Source organism: Branchiostoma belcheri, unplaced genomic scaffold (assembly GCF_001625305.1).
Source record: "Branchiostoma belcheri isolate BF01 breed outbred unplaced genomic scaffold, Haploidv18h27 scaffold102, whole genome shotgun sequence".
Lineage (NCBI taxonomy): Eukaryota > Metazoa > Chordata > Leptocardii > Amphioxiformes > Branchiostomatidae > Branchiostoma > Branchiostoma belcheri.
In genome coordinates, this window is record NW_017802403.1 from 1,099,267 (window position 1) to 1,111,976 (window position 12,710).

At 39.5% G+C, this 12,710-nt stretch overlaps 1 protein-coding gene across 1 annotated transcript in view; it reads left to right on the plus strand.

Annotated features, from left to right (window-relative positions):
• LOC109474657 (ADAMTS-like protein 2) overlaps nt 1-12,710 on the plus strand; it is a 44,706-nt gene continuing 31,996 nt past the window's right edge. Inside the window, exons 1-3 of the mRNA XM_019775006.1 lie at nt 1-87; nt 1,501-1,644; nt 9,159-9,314. Coding sequence (XP_019630565.1) covers nt 1-87; nt 1,501-1,644; nt 9,159-9,314 — 387 coding nt within the window. The remainder of the gene's footprint in view (nt 88-1,500; nt 1,645-9,158; nt 9,315-12,710) is intronic.

A 12,710-nucleotide genomic window follows, 5' to 3' on the forward strand; every position in this document is an offset into this window, starting at 1 on the left:
ATGGTACAGCCGAGGTGCCCGGTACGTCTGGACCTGAGACATTCATTACAACTCCACCTCATCTGCACCGGTGACGCTCTCTCTCAGGTGCCATCAGTCAAAACTGTTCATTTCCAAGCAGATGTGATGAGCAGGCTCCGTCTCCGTGTTTTATATTAAATGGATAGATAGATTGGTGGATGGATTGATGGATGGATAGATGGATGAGTAAAGTATTGAATGAATGATTGAATGGGTGAATGAATGAATGAATGAATGAATGCAGATGAATGGGTAAATAAAAGAATGACAATAAAAAGGATTGAAGCATAAGGAAAGGAAAGAATAAAGGAGGGAAGGAAGGAATTAGCAAAAGAATAAACCTTAATTAAACATACATACGTATACACTGGGTTAGGTATAGGTCGCAACAATTAAAGAAGTAGCTTTTATACACACACAAAAAAAAAACATGGTCACGCTAAAACTAGTGCTATAGTCTATGAATGAATTCGGATTTGCCTTCCCTGTGATGGTTAAAATGTAAGAGAAGACATGCTTTAGAACTATGTGTTTTTTTACACTTTCCTAAATCCTCCAAAGAAGAAAAGTATAAACAGCAAAGAGAGCGATATCTATTGTAAAAAAAAATCAATGAAACACCTTGAAAAAAAAGATAAATCTAAAATTTATCTCGTTAAAGATTATTTTGTTCACCCTACCTGATTTCAATTAATGTGATTTGTTTACACTTCTTTTCCTTTCAATACATATCCCCCTCTTAGTTGTGTTACTAGTTTTATGCCCTCTTGTATACTACGTTTCTATCTTTTCAAATTCTTTTTTTGCTTCTTTTAAAAACTTTGTATTGTTTTATTATCTCTGTTAAGGGCAAATGCATCAGAGAAATAATTACATTTTGAAAAAAAAAAAGATTAAAATAATGGGAATAAAATTAAGGTAAACTAACGTCAACTATTATCATTCCAATATACAGAAATATTTTTAAACTGATCATATTCCTGTTTTCTTAAGAATGTATAATGCTTCCAAAAACATTTGTACCTTTGAAATTTATGATTGTAAGGGCTCTGTTTACTTAAATTTTTGTAGCTTTTAAAATTTCTTTAGCATTTAGGATCTTTTTTATTTTTTATTTTTTTTTTACATTAAAGTCTTAGAGTATGGCAAAGTTGAAACCGCTTAATTCATAGATCTCGCCGGCTTCTTGCGCCAAATAAATGACCCCGGACCCCAGGCGGTATTTAGCGGGAATGAAATGAAAGCGTTAACGGCGTCTGTTGGGAGTCATTCGGTCGGGACGTCGTCGAATCCATCACCGGTAAATGTGGCGGGGTGTCAGGCGGGGAGTGTGGTGCTAGTCTGCGGCGTACCTGTGCTGAATGTACGATGACTCCAGTCCGTCCGTTATAGCAGCCCGGCCGAGTCGCGTGTACAGTCTGTCTGCTCACCACGCCTTTTCGCCTGTGGGTATAAAAACCGGCGTGCCTAACCACGCAGGTAGAGCCGGTCAGCACACCTGTATACCACATACACAACAAGCCGGCCTACCGGAAACGTGGTACGATCCACTACTCTCCCTTCCCAACTCAACTACAACAAACTACAACCGTCTACCGTTCAACACCCGGCTTGGTGACAACAGTGAGTACACGTAGGTTGTAATTCCTAAGGTTGTATGTTTGTCTGGGTACGATCTTGTGTGTTTTGTAGGTTGTAATTGGGTGTAGACAGATTGCACATTCCAGGGGCCGATCCACTGGAAGATTAGATCAAAATATTTACCCGAACCTGTACATGTGCTTTACCTACAAGGCAACTGTCTGGAATACGTCTACAATCATTGTTGGTACCTATCTTGAATATTTTGTGTTTTTATTTCACGTAGATTTTTTGGTAGATTAAAAACAAATTGTATATCAAGAGGAATCTGTTGTCGATTTTTCTCTGCTTTTAAACGTTATTACTTTTTTCTGAATTCTTGCTTTTTACCAAACTAATTTTGATACACACATCTAACACTTGCTCAACCGAGAGAGAGAAAATAATTAACACAGAATTCAATTTTATGCGTGGTACAAAATTATTTTTAGAGTGAGATATGTGCATTTTTTGTGTCCACGACCCACCCACCCCCACCCCGGAAAAAATTCTCTTGTTAAATGTATGGTGTCTACCTCTACCTTTTTAATTTTCTAGGAAAGCAGGAAAATGTTTACTATATGTCCATTCCTCTGTTTAGAATAGAAGACACCGGCGTATGTTTGTATACACAATCACTCGGCGTGGCGGTCTTTCTCACAAAAGAGCACACTCACGCCTTTGAAACTCAGCGGGGATGCCTTCGGCGCCCCCTCTCCCTACGTCACTACCCTGTCCTGTCATATGACAACAATTAAAGGCATTAGACAACATTAGCGCACTCCGCTTGTTTCCGATTCGCATTAAAACCCGCCCGAAAGGCTACCGTCGCGTGCCTCGCCACCGGAGCGTGTGAATTGGACCGGTATTTTTGGTATGCGGTTTAAGCATAGAGTGAATTGAAATGTATACACCGTAGTGGCATAGAATAAAGGAAGTAGGGATATGTGACGTTGGTTACTAAAACGTTAGAAGAGGTGTGTACAGGGAGGTTTTAAAAACATGGTACCGAAATAGAATTACTCACACGTGGTTACGCACAAACAAACAGTACACAACTTTCATGTGATCCGGTCCTTGGAATTGTACTGTGTGTATACAATGCGAAAATTGAGCGGAACATTTTAAAGACAATAATTTGACATCTGGTTTTTGCCTTGAACTGATTTCTCAGTACTGGCTAGTACGTCTACTAAACATGCAGTGATATTCCCACACGAATAAAGGGCTACGTTTCTTTTAAGGTAAGACGTTCGTGAGACAGTCGTGAATGCGTCGTAATTTAGTTGTCAATTATGACAAAGTTTTGACATATTTTTTCCACTGCCTCACTGAAAATTATACAACAAAACCCTTGAGACAAACGGGGTAGGGCTTTGTCGTATCTGTGGTACAATTGGTTCAGGACAGTCTTGCGACAGTCGTGATTGTGTTGTACGAGATTCTGCTGTTAAAACCTACCTGAAAATCACACAACAAGTACCCGCGCTACAGGTTTATTGGTTTATTGGTTTAAAACTCTCCTTTAGCTGCCCACCCGAGGGTGACAGCTACTCTTCCAGGAGAGAGTATACACATAAACGTTACAAAACATCAAAACACATACATATATACATCATCATATTTACATCATCATACACAGTATATATACAATTAATATTCAATCTTAGTCGTATTTCGTCGTGCGAATTTGATCTTGTAGAATTCGCCAAGAACTTAATACGACAGCTACTTTTTGGACGACAAATACACGGATATCAGAAGAATTCCTTTACAACCGTGCCACATTCACACGACAAACCTGGGACTTTTCTGGCTTTTTCATGTGGCTTAAAATTTCTCAGTCTACGCTGAAATCCATAGTTTTGATTGATGGTTCTGGTGTACCTACAACAAGACACGTTTCACTGACAAGTTCAGATAACAGAGCACCTCGCATTTCTTCACTATCTATTGCCCCCAAGCTGGCTGCCGAGCTATGCCAACTATGCCCCATAAGCCGTCACTCTCTCAGAGGAAGCGACAAACTATATATATTAACCCACCTTTGAACACCTGCCGGCTTGTTTTGACGGAAGGGTGTGTTCCCACAGAACTACGGCGTGTACATGTGTATACATCATTATCTACACAATAACTAGCCGTCACGTGGGGGGCACTTCAAAGCTGCCCCGCGTATTGTCACATGTACAAGCCAAGAGTTAAACAAAATACAAGGACGCCGAATAAAGTTTCCAGGTGTTTCCGGTTGTGTAGAAAGAAGAAAAAAAAGTTTGAAAAGAAGTTGGATCTCAGCCAAGTTGGGTTGTAGCCAAACTCATCCTAACACTTACGGTATTGTCGGCTTAAGGTATGATTGAGGGGTTTAAGATACTTAAGATGACACGCCTTAAGCAGGTGGGTACGTGGAGATACCCTTGTCAGAATGTTCACGCGTTCCAAACTGTCCAAACTGCGCCCGTACAGCCTTCACAGGGACTTAATTAAATTAGAGAGTGTTTTGTAAACAAGCGTACCGACGTTTGGAGGTCAAGGCCCACAGACAGACGGAACACAAATTCTAGTTCTCTAAATAAGAGACTTTACAAAAGTGAACGTTGCTAAAATTAACAGAACTCGGCAAGTGTGCATCAGGTATCTGTCTGTGCATCAAGGTTTTTTACTTCATCCAAAGGTAGTGAACTTGATTCTTTTTATCGTCTTTGTTGGTTTGTCTGTCTTTGTGTCTATCTGTTTGTCTGTGCTTTTTTGTCTGTGCTTGTAATGTACTAGAGTACAATATGCAGGCGGAGTGCTGTTGATTTTGTCTGTCACACAAAGATACGCACTCACATACACAGATACAAACACACAAACAAACAAACACACACAGACACATAAACACGCAAACACACACACACACACACACACACACACACACACACACACACCAAACACACACACACACACACACACACACACACACACAAATGCATGCACACACGCACGCACACACACACGCACAAACACACACACATACACATACACAGACACAAACACACAAACACACACACACACACAACCACACACGCACGCACACACACACACTGACACAAACACAAGCAGGCATGCACACACACACTCACACGCGCATACACATAGACACAAATACACACGCATACACACACACAAACGCACACACAAACAAATATTCACCAAAATACACACAAACATTCACACAAACACACACACACACACACACACACACACACACACACACACACACACACACACACACACACACACACACATACACAAACATAAACACAAAAATCTTTAAGGCTGTAAGCAAAAATAGTAAACAAATAGTAACAATGTTTTGAACCGTGCCTTCCTATCTTATCCCGAGATGTTCTCAATTGCATGTTCCAACTTCCGTCAATTATTCCATTAGAGGGTGTGACAAGGGAACCTGAGGTCAACAGACGATGTTTTGTCTGGAGGAAAATATGTGTAGTTACAAGTGTTCTCTACTTTTGTAGCTAGGGTGAGCGAGTAGAATGTTCCATTCTAACTGATGTGAACTTCTTGTGTTGAAATAATGTTTTCTGTGACAGTAATGAAAAACTGTAAAAAAAATAGCCATGTGTATCAAAGCAGGTAATTTTTTTAGAAAGCCAGACGATTCAAATCGCATCCGCTATGGTTCCCAGGCACTGATAGCATCACAAAACGTCACTGATAAAATCTCTGAAACGTCGGATGTTTCGAAAATCATCCGCTATCATTGTAAGCTACTGATAGGAGATAGCAGATTACCGAATGAGAACGGATGCTTTTTAAAACATCTGACGTTTTAGAGGCTTTATCTGTGCATTTTTATTTTTGTGATGCTATCAGTGTCTGGGAACCATAGCGGATGTGATTTGAATCGTCTGGCTTTCTAAATTACCTGATTTTAATATACATGGCTATTTTTTAAATAATTTCCATTACTGTTACAGAAAACAATATTTCAATACAAGACGTTCTCATCAGTTAAAATGGAACATTTGAATCTACTGACTTTCTAAAGAATGTCAGTTTAAAGGCAACAAAACAAAAGTAATATTCTGGATAGGGAAATCTGTCTGATATTGACATTGCTGGCATTTTTAGCACGCTTTTTTATCATTTCATAATGCAAGTGTTTAAAATAGCTCAATAAACAAGCTACGTCCGGCGTCTCTTTGTGTTTTGGGTACCACCCATAAATAATAGATACGTAGGCTACCATACAATAAAATGTATGCTATAAGACAGGGTTGATTCAACTAAGTATATTTAAAAAAACAACAAAAGAAAATTGAATTTGAAAATTCAGTTTTGCCGCCCTGAAATTCCATAGGATGATTTTTAACAGATACGGACGCAGCCCGTTAGAGTACCAAAAATGATACAGCCTGTTTGATTGGTAGACGGTAATTTGTTCACGGATTCCGGGGAAATAGACCCAACCTATAAGCCCCGCCCACCACGTAGAATCGCGCCAATCTCTTATTGGTTGAAACGCTAATAGCCTCTCTCTCATTGGTTGAGCTACTAATGTAATTGACAGTCAGCATTGGGTCCGTGCTTTGCGCGGGTGAAATTAACGACCGATGTGCACAAGTGCTGACAGAGGCGCAGTGATATCTAAACACGCCATGTTTGTTTTACACGTGATAGATTAGTCGCGGTCCTTCTTACTATACACAGACTGTCTCACCGAGCGTAGTAAGGCCTGGAAAAATTCATGTTTTGTTTTTGGTTTCTGTCCTGCAAAAATTAAAAAAAAATACAGTTTAGTAGGGATTTCAATTCTTATATTTTTTTTATAAGGCCACACTGACTTAATTTTATGGATGACATCCGCGCGCGCATTGATTTTCGCCTGTCGCCCTCAAAAAAAAAAAAAGATCACGTCCACCGAGGCTCTGGCCTGGCTCTAGGGCTGGGTAGCCCATGGTAGTCAGCCACAAAACGGAGCCGAGCAACCAGGCTATCGAATTCGAAGGTCCGCGACTCAAGAACTCAGTACATAAGTTCAGTACCGATTCATAAATGCCGCAAAAAGCCAGCATGTCGTATACGTTGCTAAGTACTGGCGCAAATTCACAATACCAGCTTTGTATTCCTGTGGTTTAGTAGCATTTTTATTTTTGGCCGGAATTTTTTTTATTCGCCCGCGCGCACTAGTTTGATGGTCTTCAGAGGATGTCATCCATAAAATTAAATCGGTGTGGCCTAATGTTTCGGGACTGTGAAAAGAACCACCAAACGTAGTAAGGCCAAGAAAAATTCATGTTGTGTTTTGGTTTCAGTCCTGCAAAAAGTAGAGTCAGTGTAAATTTTTAGATTTCGGCTAAAAGGACAAAAGAAATGAAATTTTAAAACAATGTTTCAGGACTGTCAAAAGGACCACCAAACGTAGTAAGGCTTAGAAAAAATCATGTTTTGTTTCTTGTTTCATTCTTTCAAAAAGTAGATTTGGTATAGAAGGGATTTTCAATCTCTTTTTTTTTAGATTTTGGCTAAAACGACTAAATATATGAAGTTTAACAATGTTTAGGGACTGTGAAAAGGACCACTAAACGTAGTAAGGCCTGGAAAAATTCATCTTTTGTTTTTGGTTTCAGTGCTGCAAAAAGTAAAATCAGTATAGTAGGGATTTCAATTTTTTAATATTTTTTTTATATATTTCGGCTAAAATCACTAAACATATAAAGTTTAACAATGTTGCGGGACTGTGGAAAGGACAATCAAACGTAGTAAGGCCTGGAAATATTCATGTTTTGTTTCTTGTTTCATTCTTTCAAAAAGTATATTTGGTATAGTAGGGATTTTGATCTCTTTTTTTTTTTAGATTTCGGCTAAAATGTCCAAACAAATGAAGTTAAACAATGCATCGGGACTGTCAAGAGAACCCGGCCTTGTCGCTTGTAAACAAATATTTCACCCGTTTTTCTGAAGAAAAATTTGCTTCTGAAAATGCGCTTAATGACATTAAGAGGGTTTGAATTCAGTTGTCAGAAAGAAAATGTTACGGTCTTACCAGTTATGATCAATAAAAAAAAAAGGCTGGAATCGGCAGGTTTTTGCTGGGGTAAGTCGGGGACGGGAAACACAACAATTTTGCCTAGGCCTAACTGTGGACTAGTAGCCCCTTAGGTCACAGCCGGTAGAATAGGCGAAATAAGGCCACAGCAAGTAAATTTTATGGATGACATTCTCCACAGACTCCAAATCTAATGCGAGCGGGCGAAACAAGGCGGGCCTAAAAAAAGCAAGGTTCCTACATTTTAGAATTTTGACTCAACCATTGTACAAATGCTTTTGATTCAGTGGGAACATCACATACACAGCAATCATCACATATTATTGCATCAAAGTAAGAAACAAAACATTAAATCAGAGCCTTTTCTTGTCTCCTCTCTTCATAGTTATCTGCCATCCACCTTCCGGCATGGCAACAGACATCTTTTCCCCATTTTCGGCATGTTGACCACTGTCAGAAGGCAACAACATTTCTTTTTTTTTCCAAAATCAGGCGAAAATTAATGAGCGCGCTGATGTCATCCATAAAAATTACTTGCTGTGGCCAAAAGAGAGTATTTGGAATACGTCAATGTTACAATATATTAAAAGGACTTTCACTTGAATACTCCATTCCTTTCTAGAAAATTTTATACCATCCTGTATCCTTTCACAAATGAGAAAAAATACTCATATCACATTTCCAACAGACACAAAATCTTTGCAAAAACAATCATCTGAAATTCCAACGAAGTTTTCATAGTGAAAGCGCGACCAAATCATACCGATTATGCAATCAATATATATAGTGTTATCGATAATTTTTGTAAGTTTTGTTTGTAGGAGAGATCAGCACTTTAAACCAATCAATGTTATACAGAATTTTAAGTCATTATAGTCAATAAGGTTAAAATGTTGTATGAAAAGAGATAATATTATGAATGATGTTACATAGTGTAACGATTAAAAGTGCCCGCAACATGTATGAACGTCCGAATAGACGCCTAGCGTTTGTTGCGAGGTACTGCAGTCTGTAACCGCAGTTCACCCCCAAGAAAACGCCTCCAGCCAAAAGCCATTGACAAATTTTGACAGCTAGCTCCTTTCTTTCATTTGGTTTCCTTCCAACAGGTGGAACCTATTGCCTTTAACGGAAAACTAATAACAAACCCACTATGTCATCTAAATTTAACACTCCGTTTAGCACTTATTTTAACCCTCGCACAGACCTTATCAAACCTAAAAAAATAGAACCGTGATAAATTTTAGGTATATAAAGAAGCGATCATAAAAACTCGCTGAAAGGCGAGTCCACGTGAAAAGGGGGAGGGGGGCGCACTGTCTACGAGACTGTGAGAGGTGTGACCTAGACTACAGAATCCCCATATCAAGTTTTCTTGCTGTAAACACGCTGGCAATGATGACATCTCCTCCCCTCCCTCCAGCCAGACGGTATATAACGTGCTTTTTCTCTCCCCTCCCAGGGTCTATTGTCAAATAACATGCGGCTCTCGCCATTCGGTGCCCCGAACAGTCCCGGGTTAGTTTTCGTGGTGCTGAGTTTCGTCGTGCAGACGAGACTGAAGGTTCGGGGGCTTGAGGCCACGTCTGCCGCCGCCGGTACCGGTGCACACGCCGAGGTGAGTAGGGAGGGAGGGACTATCACCCGAGACGTATTTTCTACCGGTTAGACACCCAAAATTTGTACCACTGACGAAAACCATGTGCGGCCGTGTCACACATTCACGAACTTCGCCCCACCAGAAACACTAGCCGAACGCCCCCCGACTATGGTTAGTAGTAGGTCGGCGTAAAGTCGGTTGGTGTTCGGCGAGGTCGGCTACTATACCAGCCGAATGTTTCAAGATGTTTAAATTATACCTGTGTTGGCTTGACCATAGTTGGCTGGTAAGTCAGCATAGTAAGTCAGCATAGTACCAACCAACCATTCGGGAATCAATGAGTTTGCAATGTTAAAAGACCTTTTCCGGGGTCAAATTTGACTAAAATTTAACTCAAATTCGCTTCGATTCGTATAGAAAAGTTTGGAAAATTCTAGCCAGGTTGCCCCCAAACGCATTAGCTGAATTAAGGGACTCTGGTTTGAAAACAAATTCGGGGGAAGATCGTGAATGTGTGACAGGGACTGAAGACTGTATTTCAGTTTTTACGTGCGATCTCAGTATTTGCTCATTATAATTATTAACTGTACACATGTTGCCATATTATCCATTTCAACGTGGCACTATTTTACAATCAGAACGCACATGCTCTGATTTAAACTTGACACCTTGTTTGAAACAAAAACAAAACGTCGACACGGTTACAAAAATACTCAAAGAAAGTTACTCATTTTTGTTCATAACCTATTCTACAATTGATTGTCAGTCAAACTTTCGGCTTTGGGTTTTTGTGACAAGCTTTTCTTCTTTGCTTGGGAAATAGATACATAAGGCATGTGTATGCGTGATGGAGTTGTGACACAGGCTAACACAAGGGAATCGAAATCGTTGCAGGCTGCCAATGTATATACAGGCAGGGTCTAACAGGTGATACGAACATGTCTACAGTCTGACTAATGCAGCTCTTGGGCTATCTGTTAACACGTGTCAAAATCATTACTTGAGAAAACGCATGTCTCTTTGTCTCGTCTGCCAGCATGTGTTTGCAAGATGGTGTGAAAGAATTCTTAAAAGACGAAGCTACATTCCTTAGCGGTGTCGCAACATTGTAGCGAAAAGACAGGTGTATGATCGTGTACTAGCAAGCGCCCCCCTCCCCACCAACACCGCATCTACACGCGAATTGATGTATATTCTAAACTTAGCCGTCTTGGGTGACGAAGAGGTTAGTTGCGGTTAACCAAAAACTGATGAGGCAAGAAATCGTTTATCATGAAGTAAATAAAGGACGACAGGTTGACTACAAACCTACATATCAACCACAAACACACAATTAACTTTACGTAGCTCGTAAAGTTGGCTTTAATATTTTGTCCTGATGTGAAATTTCATTAAAACGTATGTATATTAAACGTTTTGTAAATAGGTTTGAATACAGGCCACTTCAGGATATTAAAAACACATTTTTTGTGCTTTGACAAAATCTGTAGTGGATTGGGAACTGTTTGGTGTTCTGAAACAATTTTCTAAACATAACCCAGCCCTCTGATAGACTCAGAACCGAACCGTTAAAAAGTGTATTAAATCCAAGGAACCGACATAGACTGTTAGGAACGTTAATGAACATGTAGCACTGTCTGTGACAAACTCTAAGATTTACCCCGAACTTGATTAGTTTTACCCTTTGATGTAAGAAGATGGTCTCAAATGCACTTGACCTTGGATCCAGCGTGTCCTCTGAAGTAGGTTTTCATGTCATCGGCAATTTGAGTTCAAAGCCGGGCGGTGGGTTTGATCGTCTGCGGGCCGAGTGTCGTCCCCACCCCGCGTTAACTTTACAAATGTATACAGTACATTCCGTGGGAAAAGGAGTTACTCTAAACCACTAGTGCGTGTGCAGCGGTCAGTGTAAACCATTGGGGTTAGGTAGAGGGTTCCCTCTACATCAAAAAAGATATTTACCACTGAATAAATATTTCTATTTTACTATATGAACTAAGCATTTGACTTTAACAAATTCATTCCGTGGAAAAAGGAGTTACTCTAAACCGCTTTGTACGTGTGCAGCGGTCAGTGAAAACCCTTAGGGGCTAGGTAGAGGGTTCCCTCTAGATTATAAAGATATTTACCCCTCAACCAATATTTCTATTTTACTATATAAACTGAGCATTTAATTTTAACAAATTCATTCCGTGGGAAAAGGAGTTACTCTAAACCACTTGGTACGTGTGCAGTGGTCAGTGCAAACCACTGGGGGTTGATGGAGGGTTCCCTTTAGATTAAAAAATATATTTACCCCTCACCCAATATTTACTATATAAACTAAGCATTTAATTTTAACAATTTTTTACAGCACATTCCGTGAGAAAAGGAGTTACTCTAAACCATTTAATATATGTGCACCGGTCAGTGTAAACCACTGCGGGTTAGGTAGAGGGTTCCCTAGGCCTCTAGATTAAAAAAAAAGATATTTACCCCTCAATCAATATTTCTATTTTACTATATGAACTAAGCAATTAATTTTAACAAATTTATACAGCACATTCCGTGGGAAAATGAGTTACTCTAAAGTTCTAAACCACTAGTGCGTGTGCAGCGCTCAGTGAAAACCATTGGGGGCTAGGTAGAGGGTTCCCTCTACATCAAAAAGATATTTACCACTGAATAAATATTTCTATTTTACTATATAAACTAAGCATTTGACTTTAACAAATTCATTCCGTGGAAAAAGGAGTTACTCTAAACCACTTGGTACGTGTGCAGCGGTCAGTGCAAATCCTTAAGGGCTAGGTAGAAGGTTCCCTCTAGATTAAAAAAGATATTTCCCCCTTAACCAATATTTACTATATGAACTAAGCATTTAATTTTAACATTTTTACAGCACATTCCGTGGGGAAAGGAGTTACTCTAAACCACTTGATACGTGTGCAGCGGTCAGTGCAAACCCTTGGGGGCTAGGTAGAGGCCTCTAGATTAAAAAAAAAAAGATATTTACCCCTCAATCAATATTTCTATTTTACTATATGAACTAAACAATTAATTTTCACAAATTTATACAGCACATTCCGTGGGAAAAGGAGTTACTCTAAAGTTCTAAACCACTAGTGCGTGTGCAGCGCTCAGTGAAAACCATTGGGGGCTAGGTAGAGGGTTCCCTCTATATTAAAAAAGGTATTTACTACTGAATAAATATTTCTATTTTACTATACAAACTAAGCATTTGACTTTAACAAATTCATTCCGTGGAAAAAGGAGTTACTCTAAACCACTTGGTACTTGTGCAGTGGTCAGTGCAAATCACTGGGGGTTGATGGAGGGTTCCCTTTAGATTAAAAAAGATATTTACCCCTCACCCAATATTTACTATATAAACTAAGCATTTAATTTTAACAATTTTTTACAGCACATTCCGTG